The sequence below is a fragment of the Babylonia areolata genome, chromosome 28, assembly GCF_041734735.1.
Source record: "Babylonia areolata isolate BAREFJ2019XMU chromosome 28, ASM4173473v1, whole genome shotgun sequence".
Lineage (NCBI taxonomy): Eukaryota > Metazoa > Mollusca > Gastropoda > Neogastropoda > Buccinidae > Babylonia > Babylonia areolata.
In genome coordinates this window covers 1,984,305-2,012,236 of record NC_134903.1, presented here as the reverse complement: position 1 = coordinate 2,012,236, position 27,932 = coordinate 1,984,305, and the positions used below count along the sequence as shown (strand labels likewise).

General features: G+C 44.1%; 1 protein-coding gene across 1 annotated transcript; it reads right to left on the bottom strand.

The window, feature by feature from the left end:
• Positions 1-1,289: 1,289 nt before the first annotated feature.
• LOC143301748 (trypsin-like) lies at positions 1,290-25,646 on the bottom strand. Its single transcript, XM_076616135.1, has 7 exons — positions 25,450-25,646; positions 22,745-22,928; positions 16,572-16,638; positions 13,174-13,345; positions 6,579-6,718; positions 4,415-4,503; positions 1,290-2,488 (listed from the first exon to the last, which is right to left on the bottom strand). The coding sequence occupies exons 1-7, from the start codon at positions 25,499-25,501 to the stop codon at positions 2,416-2,418; spliced, it is 777 nt and encodes a 258-aa protein (XP_076472250.1). The 5' UTR covers positions 25,502-25,646; the 3' UTR covers positions 1,290-2,415.
• Positions 25,647-27,932: the final 2,286 nt, after the last annotated feature.

Genomic DNA, 27,932 nt, shown 5'->3' with positions numbered 1-27,932 from the left:
ACACCGTCATAAAATGGCCAACAAATGGCAGAAATATTGAAATACTCCGTTAGGACTGGACGTCACAACTTCTGATTTAACAGAAGCTTTTGATTAACAAACAAATAAACAAAAAACCCCCACAAAAAAATAGGTGGGGGGTGGGAGTGTAGTTCAATTCGAACACACTTTAAAACAGAATTCAGGCGCCGTGCCAACAAAAGCCAGACTTAACAAACACTGGAGTGCACTTTTTTTTTTTTAATGCTGACATAGAGTTGAGAGTAGAGAGAGAAAATGAAATGAGCGAGAGAACATTCTCTCCAAGATCCCACAGACTCCAGAAGCTACCGACTCTGTCCGAGAAACGAGGGGTGGGGGGTGAGGGTGTGTGTGATGAGTGGGGTTAGAATGAACTGATGCATCATTTTTCTACCTTAACTTGATCCCTTTTTATTAGGGGGGAAGGGGGGGAGGGGGGGGGAGTGAATGGGGTTAGAGTGAACTGATGCATCATTTTTCTACCTTAACCTGATCCCTTTTTATTAGGGGGGTCGGGGGGGAGGGGGGGGAGTGAATGGGGTTAGAATGAACTGATGCATCATTTTTCTACCTTAACTTGATCCCTTTTTATTAGGGGGGTCGGGGGGGAGGGGGGGGGGGAGTGAATGGGGTTAGAATGAACTGATGCATCATTTTTCTACCTTAACCTGATCCCTTTTTATTAGGGGGGTCGTGGGGGAGGGGGGAGTGAATGGGGTTATGGGGTTAGAGTGAACTGATGCATCATTTTTTGGGGGGTGGGGGTCTTGTTAGTTGGGATTATATTTTTCTTTTTCTTTGAAAAGTTAGTTTTTTCACCTAAGCTCCGGTTCATGTCCAGCATGCTTTGGTTTCATTCTTATTACATTCACGCACTGTGCACACACTTTCTGATCTGTCTGTACCTTCCTGAAGAGCACATTGAATACTGGATTCGCACCACAGGAAAGAAATTTGCTTTTTTTTTATCTTGATTTTTGTGTTTGTTTTTTTTTTACAAGTTTGTCATCTTCTGATTTTCTAAACTACGCGCTTTTGTGCACATTGGCGTCAAAACCCTCCTTGCTTGTGTAGTTAGCTAGTAGAGACTCCCTAACCCCCCTGTCCTCCCCCCTTCCCCACCTGAGGACACATGAAGGAGGTGGAGACTCCTTAACCCCCCTGTCCTCCCCCCTTCCCCACCTGAGGACACATGAAGGAGATTGAGACTCCCTAACCACCCTGTCCTCCCCCCTTCCCTACCTGAGGACACATGAAGGAGGTGGAGACTCCCTAACCCCCCTGTCCCCCCCCCCCTTCCCCGCCTGAGGACACATGAAGGAGGTGGACACTTACTCGGACAGGTCCGTCCGTCGGGATGCCTGTGGCCAGAGAGATCAGAACGAGGCTGCAAAGCAACTGCGTTCAGAAACGATGCTACAATTGGGTTACGTTCAGACACCGAGCAACGTTGGTAGTGATAGCTACAGACAATGGCAATGACACTTGGAAAACAGTGAAATGTCCACAGAAAAACAAATTCTTCATAAAAATACACTTTGACATCGCACTATAGTTTTGAAGACCGTGTCCAAAGACAACGACCAGGAAATCAAAGGAACCATAACTAACACCTCTGTCTTTCCCCTGAGCATTTTTTTCAGGACAGGAAATCAAAGGAACCAAAACCAACTCCTGTATCTTTCTCTTGATCAATTTATTTCGTTGATGTGGTTGCTCAAATCTTTAGAAACAACATCAACAACAACAAGTGGTTCAGCATCAGCTCTGGGATCGAGAAGAACCCCAGTGATTTTATCATTGGTGGCTGCCGTCTAGAATATCAATGTTGCCAAAAAACAAAAACACACACAAAAAACAATACAGGCGGAGGCTGTAAACTTTCCTCGCCCTTTGCATCATTGTGCAAAGGTTTTGTAAAGTGGTTTGCAATTCTTTATCTCTTTATTTCATTCATTTACATATTCATATATATATATATATATATATATATATATATATGTATTTATTTATTTATCTATTTATTTGTTAGTTAACTAGTAAGTTAGTTATAATACGCAAACGTTTTGTAACGTGGTTTACAATTCTTTATCTTTTAAAAGAATATATTTATTTGTTTATTTATATATTTATCTATTTATTCATTTATCCATCCATTTCCTGACAGGGCAAAAGCATTGTTTTCCAGGGTGGTGGTGTTGTTGGTGCTGATGAACGACGGACTGACGGGTACAGCTCACAGACATTGATGATGAGGACAGGTACAGCTCACAGACATTGATGATGAGGACAGGTACAGCTCACAGACGTTGATGATGAGGACAGGTACAGTTCACAGACGGAGATGCAGAGACTCGTAAGGACTGTGTGGTGGATGTGGGTCAGGATGCGGACTTAATCCTCGACTTCGGCAGCCTCCTCGATCCAGTCCATGTATGACGACAAGCGAGTGAAGTAGGATGGAACGCTACAGACCAAAATCAACAATAGTTCATCGCTCAAACCTTCAGACTGCATGACAAAATCAACAATAGTTATCGCTCAAACCTTCAGACTGCATGACAAAATCAACAATAGTTCATCGCTCAAACCTTCAGACTGCATGACAAAATCAACAATAGTTATCGCTCAAACCTTCAGACTGCAAGACAAGATCAACAATAGTTATCGCTCAAACCTTCAGACTGCAAGACAAGATCAACAATAGTTATCGCTCAAACCTTCAGGTGACGAGGCAAAATTCAATAATGAATCATCGCTCAAACATTCAGATTGCAAGACAAGGTCAACAATGATTCGTCGCTCAAACATTCAGACTGCAAAACAAGATCAACAATGATTCGTCGCTAAAACATTCAGACTGCAAGTCAAGATCAACAATGATTAATTGCTCAAACATTCAGATTGCGAAACAAGATCAACAATGATTCATCGCTCAAACATTCAGACTGCGATGCAAAGCCAACAATAAGCCATCACACAATCAAGCTGCAAGACAAAATCTACAACGGTCACTAACGGAAAGGATTCTGAACAGAAAGACTATTGGTCACTAACGGAAAGGATTCTGCACAGAAAGACTATTGGTCACTAACGGAAAGCATTCTGCACAGAAAGACTATTGGTCACTAACGGAAAGCATTCTGAACAGAAAGACTATTGGTCACTAACGGAAAGCATTCTGCACAGAAAGACTATTGGTCACTAACAGAAAGGATTCTGCACAGAAAGACTATTGGTCACTAACAGAAAGGATTCTGCACAGAAAGACTGGCAGTGACTGACAGAAAGGATTATGCACAGAAAGACTGGCAGTGACTAACAGAAAGGATTATGCACAGAAAGACTGGCAGTGACTAACAGAAAGGATTCTGCACAGAAAGACTGGCAGTGACTAACAGAAAGGATTCTGCACAGAAAGACTGGCAGTGACTGACAGAAAGGATTATGCACAGAAAGACTGGCAGAAAGGATTCTGCACAGAAAGACTGGCAGTGACTGACAGAAAGGATTATGCACAGAAAGACTGGCAGTGACTAACAGAAAGGATTCTGCACAGAAAGACTGGCAGTGACTAACAGAAAGGATTCTCTAAAGAAAGACTATCAGTGACTAACAGAAAGGATTCTGCACAGAAAGACTATCAGTGACTAACAGAAAGGATTATGCACAGAAAGACTGGCAGTGACTGACAGAAAGGATTCTGCACAGAAAGACTATCAGTGACTAACAGAAAGGATTCTGCACAGAAAGACTGGCAGTGACTGACATAAAGGATTCTCTAAAGAAAGACTATCTGTGACTAACAGAAAGGATTCTGCATAAAGACTGATGGTGTTGTGGTGATTTTCTTTGTGCTTGCTGCTATTTCCTTGTCATGATATCCCATGAAATGGTGAACATATGGTCTGACCACAATGTTTTGTGATAATAACGGTAGTGATAATAATAACATTAATGATAACAATAATGATAATGATGATTATGATAATGACAACAACAATAATAACAATACCACCACCACCACCACCACTACTACCAATACTACTACTTATTATTATTATTGTTGTTGTTGTTGTTATTCCTCTTTGGACTTCACTAACTTTGTCCAGCAAAGTTAACAAATCTACTTAAAACAAACAAACAAACCCCCCCCCCCACACAATTGTAACACGGATATAGCAACTGTTGTTCTTCAAATTCTTGCAACACTGGTGTGTCATTTCACTGGGTATCAACAGTTAGAGGGTTACACTCATTTGGAGTGTTTGGCAGAGTAGGGGTTACACTCATTTGGAATGTTTGGCAGAGTAGGGGTTACACTCATCTGGAATGTTTGGCAGAGTAGGGGTTACACTCATTTGGAGTGTTTGGCAGAGTACTGACTCATTACCTGCTGTCAAACCAGCATCGATTGAAGACCCATGACACCAGGGCCACTATTGTGTCGTCAGCCAACATAGCGGGGCTGCCTCCGTCTCCCTGTAACATGGATAGTCAAAGGTCACACACAGGACTGCCTGCAGAGCCCTGCAGTATGGACGGTCAGTGGTCATACACAGGGCTGCCTCTGTCTCCCTGCAACATGGATAGTACTAGGACTTGCTGCAGAGCCCTGCAGTATGGATAGTTAGTGGTTATACACAGGGCTGCCTCTGTCTCCCTGCAACATGGATAGTCATAGGACTTGCTGCAGAGCCCTGCAGTATGGATAGTCAGCAGCCATACACAGGACTGCCTCTGTCTCCCTGCAACATGGATAGTCATAGGACTTGCTGTAGACCCCTGCAGTATGGATAGTCAGCAGCCATACACAGGACTGCATCTGTCTCCCTGCAACATGGATAGTCATAGGACTTGCTGTAGACCCCTGCAGTATGGATAGTCAGCAGCCATACACAGGACTGCATCTGTCTCCCTGCAACATGGATAGTCAAAGGACTTGCTGTAGAGCCCTGCAGTATGGATAGTCAGCAGCCATACACAGGGCTGCCTCTGTCTCCCTGCAACATGGATAGTCACAGGACTTGCTGTAGAGCCCTGCAGTATGGATAGCCAGCAGCCATACACAGGACTGCCTCTGTCTCCCTGCAACATTGATAGTCAAAGGTCACACATGTGACTGCCTGCATAGCCCTGCAGTTTGGATAGGCAGTGATCTTGCATATGACTGTCAGCATAGCCCCACAGTATGGATAGTCAGCAGCCATACACAGGGCTGCCTCCGTCTCCTTGCAACATGGATAGTCAAAGGTCACACCCAGGGCCACCTGCACAGCCCTGCAGTATGGATAGTCAGAGGTCACACACATGATTATCTCCATCTCTCTGCAACATGGATAGTAAAAGGTCATAAAACACACTGCTGCTGCGGCTTCTCCCTCTTGTGACTGGGTCAGTACACAACACATTTTAGCGTCATTCACACATGAAGTCGTGTAATAATAATAATAATGATGATGATAATGATAATAATAATAATAATGATAACAATGATTATCTATATAGCATTAAATCTTGTGCAGACAAATCAAAGTGCTTTCACACCAGTCAGTCAAATCCATGCGTAACCCAAAACTGGGGAAAAACTGAAAACAAGGAAGAGGCAGGAGAAGGAGGCTATGTGGGAGGAGGTGGGTTTTAAGGAAGTACACATACAAACACGTACGCATGTGTGAAGCACGCACGCACACACGCAAACACACACACAAACAAACAAACAACTAACAAAGAGAGGGTGGATAATTTGACAAGCACAACATTGTTACATCAACCAAGGCAAGACGTGATCAAAATCATGCACTGTGTTCGTCAAACATTTATCCAGTTGAAACAAAAAGTGCTCAACTAGCACGGACCACTCACAAAAAATATTTATTCATGTGAAACATGTCAAACAAAAAGTGTTCTGATAGCACAGATCACTTCCAAAACAACAACAGCAAACAAAAAAACCCTTATCCACGTGAAAGATGTGAAAAACATACAGTGCTGAGATAACACAGATCACTCACAATAAACCCTTATCCATGTGAAAGATGTGAAAAACATACAGTGCTGAGATAACACAGATCACTCACAATAAACACTTATCCACGTGAAAGATGTGAAAAACATACAGTGCTGAGATAACACAGATCACTCACAATAAACCCTTATCCATGTGAAATATGTGAAAAACAAACAGTGCTGAGATAACACAGATCACTCACAATAAACCCTTATTCATGTGAAAGATGTCAAAAAAGAAAAAGTGCTCACTCACGCACACAAAAAGACCCAACTTATCCATGTGAAAGATGTGAAAAACAAAATAGCACAGATCACACACACACACAAAAGACAGAAAAAAGGAAAGCTTTATTTATGTGACAGATGTGAAAAACGAAAAGTGTTCAGATAGCATGAATCACTCACAAAAAACAAACACTTATTCATGTGAAAGATGTCTAAAACAAACAGTGCTCAGAGAGAGAGCACAGATAGCTCACAAAAACCCCTTATTTATGTGAAAGATATTAAAAACAGAAAGTGCTCAGAGAGCACAGATCACTCACAAAACAAACTGCCTCATAGTTGCTCGGGCTCAACAGACACATCTGTGTGTCAGCGTTGTAATCCAGAGAGTAAGAGCTGCAAACACCGTCGGGCTGGATCATCAGCGCCACTTCCACTGGCTGTCCATAGCCCAGCCACCCTGTCACAAACAACACCGGTGTGATAGCGCACAATGCACCCCCCCCCTCCCGCCCCCACCCACCTCGACCCTCCAAGTTAACCCCGTGAAGTCTTCTTCTTCTTTCCGTTACACGACCAACATCGACTTGCCGATGACTCTGTCGTGGTTCATGCATGCTGGGTATTTTCGGGTATTTAACGTGCGTATTTGATCTTCTTCGTGCGTATACACACGAAGGGGGTTCAGGCACTAGCAGGTCTGCACACATGTTGACCTGGGAGATCGGAAAAATCTCCACCCTTTACCCACCAGGCGCCGTTACCGTGATTCGAACCCGGGACCCTTAGATTGAAAGTCCAACGCTTAAACCACTCGGCTATTGCGCCTGTCATCCTGGTGAAGGCCTGAAATGACTGCAGTGGGCAGTTAGCCTGAAATGACTGCAGTGGACAGTTAGCCTGAAATGACTGCAGTGGGCAGTTAGCCCCACTGGTCTCAAAAGCGGTGGATAGCCCATGCCTTCTTTGAGCCCCTTTGCTAACTGAAGCCAGTGGAAGTGTTGAATCAGCCATTATGCTACTCATGAAAGTACAGTGCGAAGCAGTTACTTCATATACTTATGCAGCCAGTCGCTCAGTTGGCTACGGTGACTGCTTAACGGCAAGCTTTCGCTTGCTCGCTGCGTTAGTTAAGCTGACATTCCTGTGTGTGCCTCCACAGCATATTTGCGCTACGTGTCATTGCACTGTTTTCCTGTTGTAACTTTGGTTAATAAACCATTGGCAGATATCGATCAAGACACAACATTTGGTATGTCATGGGAGCATACATAACGCGACTTATATCGAAGATACATGGTTAGAGTTCAGAAACTACCACCACTTTGCAGACGACTTCTCAACGGTCTGACAGCCGGGTACAAGTGTCAGTATTGCGTCCAGTTGGCTCAAGATTTCCTAGCCAAAGAGCTATCCATCTATTTTTAGATCAGTGCGTTAGCCCGCAAAAGGTTTAACCCTGGTCCTGAAATGACTGTAGCGGGCAGTCAGCCTGCAAAAGGTTTAACCCTGGTCCTGAAATGACTGTAGCGGGCAGTCAGCCTGCAAAAGGTTTAACCCTGGTCCTGAAATGACTGTAGCGGGCAGTCAGCCGGCAAGAGGTTCAACTCTGGTCCTGAAATGACTGTAGCGGGCAGTCAGCCTGCAAGAGGTTCAACCCTGGTCCTGAAATGACTGTAGCGGGCAGTCAGCCTGCAAAAGGTTCAACTCTGGTCCTGAAATGACTGTAGCGGGCAGTCAGCCTGCAAGAGGTTCAACTCTGGTCCTGAAATGACTGTAGCGGGCAGTCAGCCTGCAAAAGGTTCAACTCTGGTCCTGAAATGACTGTAGCGGGCAGTCAGCCTGCAAGAGGTTCAACTCTGGTCCTGAAATGACTGTAGCGGGCAGTCAGCCTGCAAGAGGTTCAACTCTGGTCCTGAAATGACTGTAGCGGGCAGTCAGCCTGCAAGAGGTTCAACTCTGGTCCTGAAATGACTGTAGCGGGCAGTCAGCCTGCAAAAGGTTCAACTCTGGTCCTGAAATGACTGTAGCGGGCAGTCAGCCTGCAAAAGGTTCAACTCTGGTCCTGAAATGACTGTAGCGGGCAGTCACTGGAAGAGGTTCAACTCTGGTCCTGAAATGACTGTAGCGGGCAGTCACTGCAAGAGGTTCAACTCTGGTCCTGAAATGACTGTAGCGGGCAGTCAGCCTGCAAGAGGTTCAACCCTTGTGCTTCTTACCAGCCGCCGTGGCGAAGTGGTTAGCGTCGCGGACTGACGGCTGGGAGGACGCGGGTTCGAATCCCAGCGGAGGTGGGTTTTTCGCCCCATGGCCGGCTCCTACCCAGAGTTGAGTGTGCTGTGGGCTTAAATGGGGAGACTGGGACCATACAGTCAAGTGTCATCCACTTCAAGGATATGTCTTTGGGTGTGTTGCTCTAATTACTTGACCAACACTGCAGTGACAAAACAAAAAAAAACCCTTGTGCTTCTACTTCTTCTTCGTTCGTGATCCAACGTTCACTCGTATGTACACGAGTGGGCGTTTACGTGTATGACCGTTTTTACCCCGCCATTTAGGCAGCTATACTCCGTTTTCGGGGGTGTGCATGCTGGGTATCTTCTTGTTTCCATAACCCACCGAACGCTGACAATGGATCACATGATCTTCAACGTGCATGTTTGATCTTCTGTTTGCGAATACACACGAAGGGGGTTCAGGCACAAGCAGATCTGCACATATGCTGACCTGGGAGATCGGAAAAATCTCCACTCTTCACCCACCTGGCGCCATTACCGAGATTCGAACCTGGGACACTCAGATTGAAAGTCAAACGCTTTAACCACTCGGCTATTGTGCCCGTCATTCATCCTGGCACAGGCCTTAAATGACTGCTGTGGCCAGTTAACCCGTAAATGGTTCAACCCTTGTGCTGAAATGCTTCCACAACTCAAAAATTAGGTTTTTGTCTGGTCCAATAGAATGCACAGGTTAGTACCATTGTTAGTGAGGAGAAAACAGGATGGGGGCAGCCCCCAGCACTCCTCCGTCATGGTCCGAGGAGCAGTTCATGAAGTCAGTGAGGGCTGCTGTCTTTTCCATGTTTGGTTGTATGTTCGCTTGCGTGTTTGTGTTGTGTTTGTGTGTGTGTGTTTTGTTTGTTTGTTTTGTTTTCTGCTTTTTTGTAATCGAAACGAAACGTAATTAACTTGACCAGGGCAATGTATTTTTCAAGTATTCCCTATTTTTCTTCCTCATATAAACACTTCTTCATTTTCTTTTTGTTCTTCACCGTCTTCTTCTTGGGCAAGCAAATGCACATGATTTTTATTATTTTTTTATTATTATTTTTTTATATATATATTTTTTTTAACCAATTTCAGTTTCAGTTTCAGTAGCTCAAGGAGGCGTCACTGCGTTCGGACAAAACCATATACGCTACACCACATCTGCCAAGCAGATGCCTGACCAGCAGCGTAACCCAACGCGCTTAGTCAGGCCTTGAGAAAAAAAAAAAAAAACCAAAAAACCCAAAAAAACCGGGGGAATAAATAATAGATAAGCTTGCATAAATAAATAAATAAATAATTATAATATAGAAAAAGGTAGTAGTTATAATATTAGTAATACTAATAAAATGATAATAATAAAACATAAATAAATAAGACAACAATGGTGATAAATAAGCGAATAAATGTAAAATATGAAGACACACATTCACACATACACCCACACATGCATAACAGAAATGCACCAAACATGCAGTTTCACATATATGAAAGCACAGTCAAATGCATATAAACGTACATGAGCTCCAACACACACACACACACACACACACACACACACACACACACACACACACACACACACACACGCATTACCGTGCACCTCCTCTAGCCCCCTCCTCCACACACTCATTTCAAGTCTAAGTATCGCAGCTTCCACGGCACACACACACACACACACACACACACACACACACACACACACACACACACACACACAAACACACACTCACAGAGATGAACACTTACTTGTACAAGCACATATGAAAGCACAGTCAAATACATATAAACGTACATGAGCTCCAACACACACACACACATTACCTTGCACCTCCTCTACCCCCTCCTCCACACACTCATTTCTAGTCTACGTATCGCAGCTTCCACGGCACACACACACACACACACAAACACACACTCACAGAGATGAACACTTACTTGTACAAGCACACACACATACGCCCATATCTCCCACCTCCAACCCCACACACGTACATACAAAGATATATATATATATATATATATATATATATATATATATATATATATACGTTCCAATATCCTGTTGCTCCCACAGTGTAGGCATGCATACACTCACATACCTCATCCTCTACCCCACCTCCCCCCGCACTCCCACCTCCCCTCACACACACACACACACACACACACACACACACACACACACACACACACACACGTACACATATCTCATTTTAACCAAGTCGTGACAGAGTATATGCCATTTCCAAACTCACAAGAGAATGCCACCCGAGCTAAGACTGTTTATCAGACACACAACCCCCTCCCCCCCCCCGCCGCAACACACACACATACGCCTACACACGCACAGACACACACACACACACACACACACAAACACACACACACACACACACACACACACACACACACACACACACACTTGCAGACAAACTAATCGAAAGAGGTGTTGCGATGATGACGATGGAATATTGAGCCCTGGTCACCATGATTGTGAAAGATGTCAAGGACCGAGGAACCATGTCTCTTATTTATACTGGATGCATTGCCTGAATGCACTAAAAGCTGCAGGATAAACTCTAAACGAATACCACCTTATTATCATCATGCTACTCCTCTTCCTTCATTCCTTTGAAAGACTGTGAAATTTTCAAAAACCCCGAAAACCTCAACCATCTATTCAACACAGCCATTTCACCCACTCTAGGAAGACATTGTCGGGAATGGCCAGAGGCCTTTCAGATTAAAAAACTCACATGTTCATACTGCCCGGGACATGCAGGTGTTAAGGGAAATGAGCGAGCTGACAGACTTGCTGGTAACGCAACACCAACGAGCGGCCTACATCTAGGACAATCGGAAATCCTCAGAAAAGTCAAAGAATATCAAAAAGAACAGGTACAAGGCCATCACACCATCGATCGCCTCAAAGAAATAAAAGCAGAGAGAGGGAGTGGCCGAAAGTCTAACATGAAAGGTAGAGCACGATGCTTTGCTAATCAAACAAATATCGGCATCATTTCCAAACCAACATTGCGCAAACTTCTTCAAAACGGAACAGAGTCTCTGTGGGTTTTTCCAAATACAATAGACTGAGCAACACACTAGACGCCACGTTCTTGGCATCAGAGATCTTTTCCCATCCCTCTTGCGGCCAATCAGTGGCAGCCTCTGTGCGTGTGTGTATGTGTGTGTGTTTGTGTGCATGTGTGGGTCTGTATTTTTGAGTGCGTTTGTGCATGCGCGAGAGTGTAAGTGTACACAGGTGTCAGTAGAGTTCTGTGCACGTGCGTGCGTGCGTGCGTGCGTGCGTGCGTGTGTGTGTGTGTGTGTGTGTGTGTGTGTGTGTGTGTGTGTGTGTGTGTGTGAGAGAGGGGGACGTGGGGGTGCGGGGGGAGGTGGGGTAGAGGATGAGGTATGTGAGTGTATGCATGCCTACACTGTGGGAGCAACAGGATATTGGAACGTATGTATATATATATATATATATATATATATCTTTGTACATATGTGTGTGGAGATATGGGCATATGTGTGTGCGCTTGTACAAGTAAGTGTTCATCTGTGTGTGTGTGTGTGTGTGTGTGTGTGTGTGTGTGTGTGTGTGTGTGTGTGTGCCGTGGAAGCTGTGTTACGTAGACCAGAAATGAGTGTGTGGAGGAGGGGGGTAGAGGAGGTGCAGGGTAATGTGTGTGGTGTGTGTGTGTGTGTGTTGGAGCTCATGTACGTTTATATGTATTTGACTGCTTTCATATCTGTGAAACTGCATGTTCGGTGCATATCTGTTATGCATGTGTGGGTGTATATGTGAATGTGTGTCTTCATGTTTTACATCTATTTGCTTTTTTTAATTTTTATTTTATTTTTACATTATAGTTATTATTTATTATTTATTTATTTATTTATTTGTGTAAGCTTATCAATCATTTATTCACCTTTTTTTCCCCCTCAAGGCCTGACTAAGCGCGATGGGTTACGCTGCTGGTCAGGCGCCAAGATGTGGTTTAGCGTATATGGATTTGTCCGAACGCAGTGACGCCTCCTTGAGCTACTGAAACTGAAACTATCATCATTGTTATTATTATTATCATCATTATCATCATCATCACCATCATCATCAGTATCATCATCCTGAGTAGTAGTAATAACACTAGAAGCAGGAACATTAGTCGTAGCACAAGCATTATCATCATCACCAGCAACAGTAGCAGCAGCAACAGTAGCAGCAGCAGCAGCAGCAGCAGCAGCAGCAGCACCAGTAGCAGCAGCAACAGTAGCAGCAGCAACAGCAGCAGCAACAGCAGCAGCAGCAACAGTAGCAGCAGCAACAGCAGCAGCAGCAACAGCAACAGCAACAGCAGCAGCAGTATTAATGGTGCCAGTGACAACGAGAGGGATACAGTCCGCATAGAAAGCGAGAGAATCTGAGCACACTGGTTCGAATCACACCGGCAGTCGCCAGTATTTTCTCGCCCTCCACTAGACCTTAAGTAGTGGTCTGGACGCTAGTCATTCGGATGAGATGATAAACCGAAGTCTTGTGTGCAGCATGCATTCAGTGCACGTAAAAGAACCAACGGCAACAAAAGTGTTGTCCCTGGCAAAATCATGTAGCAAAATTCACTTCGATACAAATACAAATACATACCGGCATTACGGCCAATGGCGAAGACATAGTCCTGGAGCAGGTCGTCATCGTCAATGTCATCGTCAGGGAGAATGGCCATCTGACAGAAGTGGGACATATCAAAGGGCTCAGCCAGCTTCAGTAGAGCCACGTCGTTGAACGGCAAGAAACGCACCTCAGTATAGTTTGGGTGCTGGGGATGGGAGACAGAAAAAATAATAAAAAAATAAAATAATAGAGGGGATGGAGAAATAATCAAGAAACAAACAACAACAACAAAAACGACACAAACAAACAACAACAACAAAACAGCACCAACAGCAACAGTTTCAGTTGAGGTGTCAAAGCATGCATACTGATCCATATACGCTACAACACATCTGCTTTAAAAAAACAACAACAACAACAAAAAACCAACAACATATATGTACACACATAATTATATATAAATATATATATATTTTTTTGTTTTGAGTCAATGCCTGATCTTCGCATAGATCCAACGCACTGATCGTGCCTTGAGACCCTGTTCCATGTTTGTGTGAAACGTTAACATAAAAAGAAAAAAAAGAAGAAATAAAATCATATTAAAAAAACCCCACCTTAACGAGAGAGGCAAGGCCTTCAAGACTAACTTGTGGTATGCACTTAGAATTATGAAAAAAACGATGAGAGAAAAAAAAAGTCATGCACAATCATCATGGGTAATATGGTTAAAAGATACACTGATGTGACCTTTACCTTTGACACAGAATTTTACACAGCATTGGTATACCATGTTGTATGAAAATCGGAAAAAAACCAAACTTCTATGACTTTCACATTTTTCCTAGGGGGTCATGTTGTGACCTTGATCTTTGACTTTTGTTTCTTTTCATGGTTTCGCTTTCACCACAAGTAATCTTTTTTACCAAGTCTGCCGAAGATTACATAGCAGACCTCTCTCGCAGAAATATTTCCTATTGATATCGTATGCCAGGTTGTGACCTTGACCTTTAACCTTTGATTTTGAATTTCTCTAGGGATCATACTGTACCCATAACCAGTCAGAAGACCAAGGTTGATTAAAATTGGGGCACACCACGGTCTTTATCTTATTTTTATTTTGCCGTAGTCCTCTGATCCTGATTACCACACCAATATAAAGGGGTGACTTTAAAGGTCTCATTCATTTCTACCACCCTGTCAAGTTCGTTTCCTGTGCTAGTTTATCACACACACACACACACACACACATATATATATATATAAAGGTGTGTGTGTGTGTGTGTGTGTGTGTGTGTGTGTGTGTGTGTGTGTGTGTGTGTGTGTGTGTGTGTGTGTGTAGCCAAGCGCTAGGCTGGCTTCACTGACTGTTTACCACAACACCAACAGTAGACACCGTTTTCGCAACTGACTTGCTGGTCTACAACGACTCGCGCACAATGTGTGACGCCATTCCCGGTTTGAATGCAAATCCCCTTTTAGACAAAGGCTCCAATCATTTATTAAATCAAGTGTCTGTATCATTCACTGTAATATTATATTTGTTGTGCTTACACACACATTTTAATCAGCTAGAAGCTTACTTGATTTCACTTGCATGTTCGTCAGTCTAAAGATTTCAACTGACGCTAAGCTTACGTCATTTTGTCTCGCCACACATCACTCTATTACCAGCATCACTGTACACAATTGGGTGAGCTGACATATGTGTTTCTGACGCTGGGTATTTAATTGATATCTTTTTTGTCAGATCAGTAAACTGCAAGTATTATATACTGACAGAATCGTCGCAATTCCATCTTTAAATCTATTTCATTTATGTTTGCCTACGTTAACTGTTTTAACGCAGTTTGTTAGTTTCAGCGACGAGCTCGCTAAAACTGACCCTTTTCAGGTGACTTAAATTAAGATTATAAATTCATCTTAGATAATCAACATTTCATTTTATACTCATCAGAAAGTAGGCGTTGAGCTCTTTCTTTTGCGACCTATCCGACGTAAATCGGTTCAGGAATAATTTAGAAATATATTATTGAACACCTTGTAAGAAACACACTTCTTATCAGAATTAGCTTGATTTGAGCCGATCTGTTTCGCAGCACACGCGATTGTCTTTGCAGTCTGCTTAACTTGTATAATGATACAGAGTGGGTGATCAGTGGTCACTTTTCTACCTGGTCAGTCATCATATATATATATATTTGTGTGTGTGTGTGTGTGTGTGTGTGTGTGTGTGTGTGTGTGTGTGTGTGTGTGTATGATTGCGTGCGTGCGTGCGTGTGTGTGTGTGTGTGTGTGTGTGTGCAGAGAGAGAGACAGAGACAGAGAGACAGAGATACAGAGATACAGAGAGACAGAGAGAGAGAGAGAGAGAGAGAGAGAGAGAGAGAGAGAGAGAGAGACGTATGTAACATATATACGTACACCCATACTTCCCATTATAATCATAATAATATTGATGATAATGATAATAATGATAATCATTTCGCACTGAATCTTGTGCAGAGACAAACCAAAGCACTTTCACACCAGTCATTCACACGCATGCATAACTCTCAAACTGGAGAAACTGAAGACAAGAAAGAGGCAGGGAAGGGAGGCTATTTTGGGAAGAGGTGGGTTTTAAGGCCAGACTTGAAAGAGCTGAGTGCGGAGACTTGACGAAGCGAAAGAGTAAGTTCATTCCAAATGCAAGGTCCAGAGACAGAGAAAGAACGGCGACCGACAGTGGAGTGTTTGAATCTGGGTATGCGTAAACAGAGTGGATCCGAAGCTGATCGTAGAGAACGAGATGGAGTGTAGAGGTGAAGTCAGCCACAGAGATAGGAAGGAGCAGATTTGTACACACATTTATAACATAGAGTACTGATCTTGTACTTTATTCTGTGTGAGACAGGGAGCCAATGGAGATGCTGCAAAAGAGGAGTGATGTGCTCAGATCTTTTCATTCTGAGGACGAGTCGGGCAGCATAGTATGCGCTGACGGGACAGAATGGATGAAGCAGGCAATCCAGACAACAGATAGTTACAGTAGTCAATACGAGAGAGAATGAGAGAAAGGACAAGTCTGTATGTTGCGTCGGTGGACAGATATTTCTGAAGGGGACTGATGCGCTGCAATTGACAGCAGCAGGATTGACGTGCCTGACTGATATTTGTTTGCGTTGACAGTGTGTTGTCAAGGACAACGCCGAGGTTCCTGACTGAGCTGGAAAGGGGGATGGATGTACTGTCACGTTTGACTGTGTCACTGTGATGGAAGATAGTTTTTGTTTAGTTCCAATGATCATTGCTTCAGTTTTGTTAGCGTTCAATTGTAACTTATTTCATCTAGTTTTGAATGCAATGGAGAAAACATTGATCATACAGCTCTCACTTTGCTGTTGCATACGTACACACGTACATAAACAAACAGTGTAGACAGACACACTCACCAGGATGATTTTCTCAATAGCGCTGCGTTGATAACCGCCACACCGTGCAGTGAGATTTCGGGTAAAACTGAAATTGACCACAAAGAAACATAGTTTTGCAACTTCCGCATTTCAGCAATATACATGATACAAATAAAGAAACATAGTTTTGCAACTTCCGCATTTCAGCAATATACATGATACAAATAAAGAAACATAGTTTTGCAACTTCCGTATTTCAGCAATATACATGATACAAATAAAGAAACATAGTTTTGCAACTTCCGTATTTCAGCAATATACATGATACAAATAAAGAAACATAGTTTTGCAACTTCCGTATTTCAGCAATATACATGTTACAAATAAAGAAACATAGTTTTGCAACTTCCGTATTTCAGCAATATACATGATACAAATAAAGAAACATAGTTTTACAACTTCCGTATTTCAGCAATATACATGATACAAATAAAGAAACATAGTTTTGCAACTTCCGTATTTCAGCAATATACATGATACAAAGAAACCAATGTTGATTAAGACAGTGTTTGATAATCTTGCATGTTCTTCATCACCTTACTCATCAACATCAGAACGTTCTGTTTGAAGCAGTTCCAGAACTTTCAACGCTGTAAAACGTTGGCTTTGTCGCCTGATTTGTCTGTTTTGGAACTGGGAAGAAACTGGGTCAGACGCCATTGTTGACATGCACTGCTCGCGTGTACAGGTCACCTGGAAAAGTACTCTGCTGCTCGGGAACCCAGTGACATACTCTGCATTTATTGGTTGCAGTGGAAAGTGGAAAGGTCAATTAAGTTTTTGTTAGCTTATAACGCCTTTATGGAAATTAGGGGCAACTCCAAAGAATCAGAAATTTTTAAGGCTTCAAAAAGGATATGGACACAACAACAACAAAACAAGATAAAATGAGTGTCTGCGGTGTGTGACGCAGAAAACGGAGGAACAGGGGTACCTAATGTTCAGGCTTTTAGGCAAGCACTGGAGTGATGGCTGTATTAAGAAAGATAAGGAACATTAAGGAAATACAGATGCAATGGTTTCAACTCAAACTCTGTGATAGAATTTTAGTGTTGATTAATATTTCTAAAATGGACGATACTGAAAACGATAGATGTAATTCTTGTGACACTGAAAAAGATGTTGTGCAACAATATTTGTGGTTTTGCCAAGTTATACGATTGTTCTGGCTTCAGCTCGAAAATAAGATGAAAGACAAAAAAATATGTGGAAATTGTGAAAGTTGTTCTTCAGCCTCGAGCTTATCGTATCTGGTACTGATGAAAAAACGAAACGAGGCAGCTCTCTTTTTTCGTAGACAGATGCAGAATAAGGTCAAACCAGTTTTACACGCATGTATTACTGAACTATATGAAAAAAGTACACAATAGAAAAACAGATATATGTAAAGGAAATGCATTATCACGATTTTTTGCCAACACTCAGCTTATAACATAGATTGACATAAGCTTATAGTTGTGCCAGCAGCAAAGTGAGAGCTGCATTATCAATGGTTTCTCCATTGCAATAGGAAATCATTTACAGCTTAGTCTTTTGTGAAGGACTATGACTCTTAATCTAGGAGGCAAAGTTGCACTGGCTGTTAGTGCTGCAGCCTAAGGCCCTAGTTGGCCTTTGGGAATCATTCCCAACGCCGACTATCCTTAAACCCTCTTGGCCGAGAAAGTGGGGATGTAACTTGGGCAAGACACTCTCCACTATAATCAAATATTCTAGCCCATATAGTCGGGACATCAGTTACCTCCTCTGCTGTTCTTTTTATATTTTTGAAAAGCTATTGAGAAGTCGTAGATAATCATATGGCATTGTACCTGTAGTAGAACTGCCAATATGTACCTTTAGTTAAGAACTGAGGTGTCATGTTCTACACGTTATTCTACGTTTGTTTAGTGTTGTTTGTTTGTTGAAATACCCTTGCAGAGCGTAGTCAAACGGTACATGCAATGCATTGCTCACTGTGTCGTAAATTGACATTCTGTTACATTAGTGTGACAGCACCTCCTGGGAAGGCGTGATTGGGAAGCATGGGGTTGGCAACTGTAACAGCAATGGTCAGCTACTTCTACAGATATGTGTCGAGCACGACCTTCTTATCACAAACACCGTCTTCTGCCTCCCTACCCGTAACAGGACGTCATGGATGCATCCTCGCTCTGGGCATTGGCATCTCATCGACTTTGTCATCGTCAGGAAGAGGGACAGGCTGGACGTACGAGTTATGAGGGCCATGTGCGGCGCCGAGTGCTAGACAGACCACCGCCTTATCGTCTCCAAACACAACCTCCGCATCCAGCCCAAGAGACGGCCTCAGGGCATGAAAGCACCCAAACGCCTGAATGTCAACAAGCTGGAGCTAGGCAACATCAAGCAGAGCTTTGCTGACACCCTGGAGGAACGCCTTGAGTCCACCGTGCTGGACAACCAGAATGTGGAGGCAGCATGGGGCGCACTGCATGAGACGGTGTACAACACTGCCATGGAGTGCCTGGGGCCTTCTGCCAGGAAGCACAAAGACTGGTTTGATGAGAACTGCACTGAGATCAAGCAGCTACTGGAAGACAAACGCCAAGCCTACAGAGCTCACATTGAAGATCCCAAGTCACAGTCAAAGAAAGACATACTGAAAAGCGCACGCAGCACCATCCAGCTGAAGCTGCGACAGTGCAGGATTCCCGGTTGAGCAACAAAGCTGATGAGATCCAGGGCTTTTCAGACAGGAACGACATGAAGAACTTCTATAACGGCCTGAAAGAAGTCTACGGTCCCACCACCTCCGGATCTGCTCCACTCCTCAGTGCTGATGGTTCTACCCTAATCACTGACAAGGACGGGATCCTTGAGAGATGGGTTGAACACTTTGACAGCATACTGAACCGCCCTTCCACCATCAATGAGGAAGCCTTTGACCGACTCCCCCAGTTGCCAGTCAGTGAGTCGTTGGATGCCATTCCAACTTTGGAGGAGACCCAGAAAGCTATCTGTCTTCTATCCAATGGCAAATCCCCCGGCTCAGACTCCATTCCAGCTGAGGTCTACAAAGAAGGTGGTATGGCGCTGACTGAGAAGCTTCATCAGCTGTTCCAGCTCATCTGGCAGCATGAGGCAGTTCCACAGGACTTCAAAGACGCTTCCATCATACACCTGTACAAGCGCAAAGGAAATCGTCAGGCCTGTGACAACCATCGTGGAATATCCCTGCTGTCCGTTGCAGGCAAGACTCTGGCCAGAGTGCTACTCAACCGTCTCATAGCGCACCTCGAGCAAGGTCTCCTACCAGAGAGCCAGTGTGGCTTCCGGAAAGAACGCGGGACTATCGACATGGTGTTTGCTGACAGGCAGCTCCAGGAGGTGTCAGGAACAGAACGCCGACCTTTACTCCACCTATGTCGATCTGACCAAGGCCTTCGATACTGTTAGCAGAGATGGCATTTGGAGAATCATGGCGAAGTACGGATGTCCCAGAAAGTTCATCACCATCATACGGCAACTACACGATGGGATGCTGGCCCGAGTCCAAGACAACGGAGAGACTTCAGAACCATTCCCTGTCTCCAACGGAGTCAAGCAAGGGTGTGTTCTTGCCCCCACCCTGTTCAGTCTCATGTTTTCAGCCATGCTGACAGATGCCTTCAGAGGCACTGACGAAGGCATTGGCATCAGGTACAGCACAGATTGCTCATTCTTCAACCTCAGGAGGCTTCAAGCAAAAACCAAGGTGAGGACAGACACCGTCAACGACTTCCTGTTTGCTGATGACTGCGCTCTCAACGCTGCCTCCGAAGCTGACATGCAACACAGCGTCGACAAATTCTCTGCTGCCTGTGACAACCTTGGCCTCACAATCAGCACAAAGAAGACTGAGGTGATGCACCAGCCAGCTCCAGGAAAGCCTTACGTTGAACCAAACATCTTCATCAACGGGCAACGACTGAATGCGATGGACAAGTTCACATACCTGGGCAGTACACTCTCTCGCACAGTTGTCATCGACGACGAGGTGAATACCAGACTCGCCAAAGCCAGCGCTGCCTTCGGCAGACTCCATAAGAACGTTTGGAACAGGAGAGGCATCACCCTGGAGACGAAGCTCAAAGTATACAAGGCCATAGTTCTCACCACACTGCTCTATGGATGTGAATCATGGACGGTCTACAAACGCCACGCCAAAAAGCTGAACAACTTCCACACCACCAGCCTCAGAAAACTCGGCATAAAGTGACATGAGAAGATCCCTGACACAGAGGTGCTCACTCGTGCAAACTTGCCCAGCATCTACACCATCTTGATGCAGGCCCAGCTGCGCTGGGCAGGCCATGCAGTTCACATGCCAGACCACCGGCTCCCCAAGAAACTGCTGTACCGCAAACTCCAACATGGCAAGCGCTCCCATGGACGCCAAAAGAAGCGCTTCAAAGACACTCTGAAAGCTTCTCTGAAGGCCTTCAACATCAGCCACGACACATGGGAGCTGAATGCAATGGACAGACCAAAGTGGCGTTCAGCTGTCCACAAAGGCGCCAAATCCTTTGAGGCCAACAGAATTGCTGCAGCAGAGCAACACAGACAGGGCAGGAAAAGCAGTGCCAGCAAGTACCCGACAGCCGCCACCATCCCCTGTCCACACTGCGTCAGAACCTTCCGGGCGCGGATTGGCCTGACCAATCATCTGCACACCCACAGAGCCCAACCCAACCACCCCCAGGATGACTAGATGGTCCTAGTCGATCCCGACGGACGAACCACACACATATATAGAGGAAATGTGATGGTGTTCAAGACAAAATATAGCCTGTATTAGAAAATAATAATTGACATAAATAAAACAGAAAGGTGGATGAACAAATGAATATAAATAAATAAATCAATCAATAGATGAAACAAAAGGAGACATGGTGCTCAGGGGTTCAACACATGGAGGAGGCCTGCCGAGACAGCACGAAGCAGCAGACAGGCAGCAGTGGGCATCATTGGTGACGACATCATGTGTCACAGTGGGCATCATTGGTGACGACATCATGTGTCACAGTGGGCATCATTGGTGACATCATGTGTCACAGTGGGCATCACTGGTGACCTCATGTGTCACAGTGGACATCACTGGTGACGACCTCATGTGTCACAGTGGGCATCACTGGTGATGACCTCATGTGTCACAGTGGGCATCATTGGTGACCACCTCATGTGTCACAGTGGGCAACACTGGTGACGACCTCACGTGTCACACTGGGTATCATTGGTGACGACCTCATGTGTCACAGTGGAGATCATTGGTGACGACCTCATGTGTCACAGTGGGCATCATTGGTGACGACCTCATGTGTCACAGTGGGCATCATTAGTGACCTCATGTGTCACAGTGGGCATCATTAGTGACGACCTCATGTGTCACAGTGGGCATCACTGGTGACCTCATGTGTCACAGTGGAGATCATTGGTGACGACCTCATGTGTCACAGTGGGCATCACTGGTGACCTCATGTGTCACACTGGGTATCATTGGTGACGACATCATGTGTCACAGTGGGCATCACTGGTGACCTCATGTGTCACAGTGGGCATCATTGGTGACCTCATGTGTCACAGTGGGCATCATTGGTGACGACCTCATGTGTCACAGTGGGCATGAATGGTGACCTCATGTGTCACAGTGGGCATCATTGGTGACGACCTCGTGTGTCACTGTGGTCATCATTGGTGACGACCTCATGTGTCACAGTGGGCATCATTGGTGACCTCGTGTGTCACAGTGGGCATCATTGGTGACCTCATGTGTCACAGTGGGCATCATTGGTGACGACCTCATGTGTCACTGGGCACGAAGCAATGTACTTTCTTTTTTCTTTGCACATTCAACATTAGCTCTGTTTTCTAATTTTATCTTTGTATATTTGCAGATCCACGTTTTTTTAAAAACAAATTTCTATTGTTGCATTTGGAGTTTTTATTTTGGAACTAATATTTCTTAATTGACGTGTTAAATTAGAATATATATATCTATGGTTATTTTAAAAATGTGATGCATTTAGTACAGAAACTGCTATTCAAGAAGAACAACAACAACGACAACAACAAGAACAACAACAAGACGAAGAAGAAGAAGAAGGAGAAGAAGAAGAACAACAACAGCTAGAACGAGAGGTAGAGCAGCGTACACATTGTCATAGCAGTGAGCCACTGTGATGACGGTGCTTTCGTCATAGAGGACGCCATGACAATGGTGGTTGGGGCCATAAAACACCTCCACATAGAACGGGTAAAAGAGGAATTCCATGATGGAATACCCTCCCAGGAACCTGTCCTCCTCCTTCTCCATACTGGCTGGGGCTGTGCTGACGTCTGCACACACACACACACACACACACACGCACACACACAAATACACACACACAACACACACACATCCACACACACACGTGGAGACGTAAAGCAGACGTGTACAAGGACAGAAAGACACCTCTCTCTCTCTCTGTCTCTGTCTCTATATCTGTGCCCCCGTTTCACCCTCTCTCTGTGTCTCTCTTACTCTCTCTCTGTACACACACACACACACACACACACACACACACACACACACACACACACACACACACACATACATACATACGTATATATATGTTTATACACACGCAGAAGATCAAATACGCACGTTAAAGATCCCGTAATCCTTGTCAACGTTAGGTGGGTTATGGAAACAAGAACATACCCACCATGCACACCCCCGAAAACGGAGTATGGTTGCCTACATGGCAGGGTAAAAACGGTCATACACGTAAAAGCCCACTCGTGTACATTAGAGTGAACGTGGGAGTTGCAGCCCACGAAGGAAGAAGGAAGAAAGAAGAAGAAGAAGTATACTGAGCACGGTGGTCAGCATTGACAGCCAAACAGCACTGACTCCGGTAAAGTGTCGTGTACAGCAGACTTTACTTGGATCTCCGAAGAGATGCTATCCACCACTGGTTGACGAAATTAAGGATACACTGATAGTGAAGATCTCCAAAGAGATGCTATCCACCACTGGTTGACGAAATTAAGGATACACTGATAGTGAAGATCTCCAAAGAGATGCTATCCACCACTGGCTGACGAAATTAAGGATATACTGATAGTGAAGATCTCCGAAGAGATCCTATCCACCACTGGTTGACGAAATTAAGGATATACAAATAGTGAAGATCTCCGAAGAGATGCTATCCACCACTGGCTGACGAAATTAAGGATATACTGACAGTGAAGGAAAACAAGCGCAGATAACAACCAAACAACCCTTCCGATATTCAAATAACATGGCAACGATATATATTGTATAAAAAAAAAGGGAAATGTGAAACTAGATGACCGACATCCTTCACAGACTGCAGTTGGGGGCCATTTGAATTCTCTCTGAGGGAGAGAACCAGTTATATGCCGATATGACTGCATTTATGTACCCTGTGGAGTCCTCAGACATCCCGACATTGGCAGTGAACTAGCATCCCCTGTGTCATGTCAAATGTTCAAGTCTAGTGTTCTCAATCAAAGCCAGAAAAGTCATAATCCAATGACTTCAAAAAAGCAGTCCATGATGGATTTATATGTCTATACTTTGGAACTCCATATAAATACTATATTATTCAAATGACTTTGAACTCTTTCCTCCAAAGCGGCCGGGATTCAGAGCAAACCACTTATGTCACACTGAGTTAAGAATCCAGTCGACCAATGGCTTACCTAATATAAAACAATAGTTAAATCCTTGGACTTACAACTGTAGAGGTTGCAAAGATTTTTCACTCCTTTAAAAAAAAAATCACGGTGTTTCTTTGAAAACTTTGAATTCCTATCATCATTTCTCTGAAGAAGATTTTGAGCAATGAATGGAAGGTCTTTGACTGGGATGGCAGACTCCCGTTAGGGACCGTATTCAAGAGTCCATCGTGTCCACGGGTAAATGTGTACCTGCGGGTAATCTGCCTGAGGCAAGGCAAACTTGTAAGCAGTATCCGGTATTCAGGAACACGAGAGCCTACCCACGGGTCAAAAAACCCATAGGCAATTTACCATTACTATCTGCCAAAGGTGACTGCCCACGAAGCAGAGGTAAATATGACGGATCCTTTTGTGTTTTTGTTGAGGGAAAACAGGCGTGCTTTGCGGATAGCACGTGTTTTGCGAACTCTCTGACTGCTCTGAACTGTGGTGCTGTGCGAAGTAAAAGAACATGCACAGAAGGGAATCACCGGGATTTTTAATCATTGACGATGGTTTAGCTGCCTGAGTGCACAGTGCATGTCTTGAATATGAAGATAACTTAACCTTCATGTTAAACTATACCCATGGGTCTGTACCATGTCGAAGATAACTTGCCCTGAGGTAAAATGACTGTTGTCTTGAATACGGCCCTAGGTGGGCACAATTTCTGTCACTGTTTCCAGGAGGCACTAAAGCCTGTGGACCAACCCATTCATGCAACACATCTGCTTTTCTTTCTTTCTATTTTCCTGTTTATTGGTAAAGGAAGTTGGTCCCCTCCTGTTTATTGTTAAAGGAAGTTGGTCCCCTCCCTGTTTATTGTTAAAGGAAGCTGGTGCCTGACCCACGATAAACCCCAAAGTGCTGGTCGGGCCTTACATCAATTCAATATTTTATTGTCTGCTTCAATCAATTAAAACAGAAAAAAAAAGATTTCGGCTCATTCAACTGCTCTGTATCTCTCTTTCTGTATCTCACTGTCTTTGTCTCTGTCTCTCTGTCCGTCTGTCTGTATCTCTCTCTCCCCCTCTCTTTGTAACACACACCCACACACACACATATATATATATATATATATATATATATATATATATATATATATATATGCTAGCCCTGTCCTACTCACCACAGACCCACACAGACAGGAGGACAGCAGCAGAAAACCACAGCGATCTCATGGCGGAAGAGCGGTGAACTGAACGAATTACTGTCAATGGACAAAACGATCCCAAAACTTTGGAGGAGGAGACGCCTCGTAGCTGGCTGTTCTCGTTCAAGAAACGAAGATACACACCCGGCTGTAGAAGTCCAAGTCACTTAGCACTGCTGCTACTGCTAGCTCAGCGAAGAAGAGACGTTGCTGGAGAAGGATGCTGGCGCGGGTTATATGCTGAGCAGAGTCGTGCTGAAGCCAGGACCTTCGTCACGATGGCGTGGGCTATCTGCTCTGGCCGATCACTGTCCCCACGCGATGGAGCAAGCACGTGGTCTCCGTGTTGATAGAATCCCCCACGCATGGGCCGTGATGGTCGTGATGATGGGCTGACAGATTGAAGGGCTGGCGTACTGACGCCGCTGGGAGAATAATAAAACAACAACAACAACAACAACCAGCAAAAAACAATGGACCATAGAGTACCTGGGACACACTTGGGTAGCAGTGTGTGTGTGTGCGTGTGTGTGTGTGTGCGTGTGTGTGTGTGTGTGTGTGTGTGTGTGTATGTGTGTGTGTGTGTGTGTGTGTGTGCGCGCGCGCGTGTGCACGCGCACAGAATTTCCTATATTTTGTTTTCTATTATTTTGACGACTATGACAGATGACGGGGGTGATGACGATGTTGCCATGGGGCCCGTTTAGGTTTGGGTTCACCTGACAAGACTGTTTCTTTTTCACATCATTATCCTCTCCTGGAGTCCACCAGACTGAGAGATACACACATCTGCAGTGTTGGTCAGGAATTTGAGCCACACTCCCAAAGACTCCATGAAGTGGATGATCCTGCACTGTATGGTTCCTTCTTCCCATCTAATGATAATAATAATTATGATAATGATAATAATGATGATAATGATAAGTAGTTTTAGTATTTATATGGCGCTGAATCTTATACAGAGACAAATCAAAGCGCTTTCAAACCAGTCAATCACGCACATGCATGACTCTAAACTGGAAAATACTGAAGACAAGGAAGAGGTAGGGAAGAGAGGCTGTCTTGGGAAGAGACTTGAAAGAGCTGAATGCGAAGACCTGACGAAGCGAAAGAGAAAGTTCATTCTAAATGCAAGGTCCAGAGACAGAGAAAGAACGGCGGCCAACAGTGGAGTGTTTGAATCTGGGTATGCGTAAACAGAGTGAATCCGAAGCCGATTGTAGAGAGCGAGATGGAGTGTAGAGGTGAAGGCAGCCACAGAGATAGGAAGGGGCAGATTTGTGAATACATTTATAACATGGAGTACTGATCTTATACTTTATTCTGTGTGAGATAGGGAGCCAATGGAGATATTGCAACTGAAGAGTGATGTGCTCAGATTCTTTCTGAGGACAAGTCCGGCAGCAGAGTTTTGTGTGCACTGAAGGGACTGAATGGATGAAACAGGCAAACCAGGCAATAGAGAGTTACATTGAGTAGTAAAGAGGCAAACCATATAATAGAGAGTTACATTCAGTAGTCAAGAGGCAAACCAGACAATAGAGAGTTAGTCAGTAGTCAAGAGGCAAACCAGACAATAGAGTTACATTGAACAGTCAAGAGACAAACCAGACAATAGAGAGTTACAGTCAGTAGTCAAGAGACAAACCAGACAATAGAGAGTTACACTGAGTAGGCAAGAGGCAAACCAGACAATAGAGAGTTATATTCAGTAGTCAAGAGGCAAACCAGACTATAGAGTAACATTCAGTAGTCAAGAGACAAACCAGACAATAGAGAGTTACATTCAGTAGTCAAGAGACAAACCAGACTATAGAGTTACATTCAGTAGTCAAACGACAAAACAAACTATAGAGTAACATTCAGTAGTCAAGAGACAAACCAGACAGTAGAGAGTTACAGTCAGTAGTCAACAGACAAACCAGACAATAGAGAGTTACAGTCAGTAGTCAAGAGACAAACCAGACAATAGAGAGTTACAGTCAGTAGTCAAGAGACAAACCAGACAATAGAGAGTTACAGTCAGTAGTCAAGAGACAAACCAGACAATATAGAGTTACAGTCAGTAGTCAACAGACAAACCAGACAATGGAGAGTTACAGTCAGTAGTCAAGAGACAAAACCAGACAATAGAGAGTTACCGTCAGTAGTCAAGAGACAAACCAGACAATAGAGAGTTACAGTCAGTAGTCAACAGACAAACCAGACAATAGAGAGTTACAGTCAGTAGTCAAGAGACAAACCAGACAATGGAGAGTTACATTCAGTAGTCAAGAGACAAACCAGACAATATAGAGTTACAGTCAGTAGTCAAGAGACAAACCAGTCAAGAGACAAACCAGACAATAGAGAGTTACAGTCAGTAGTCAAGAGACAAACCAGACAATATAGAGTTACAGTCAGTAGTCAAGAGACAAACCAGACAATAGAGAGTTACATTCAGTAGTCAAGAGACAAAC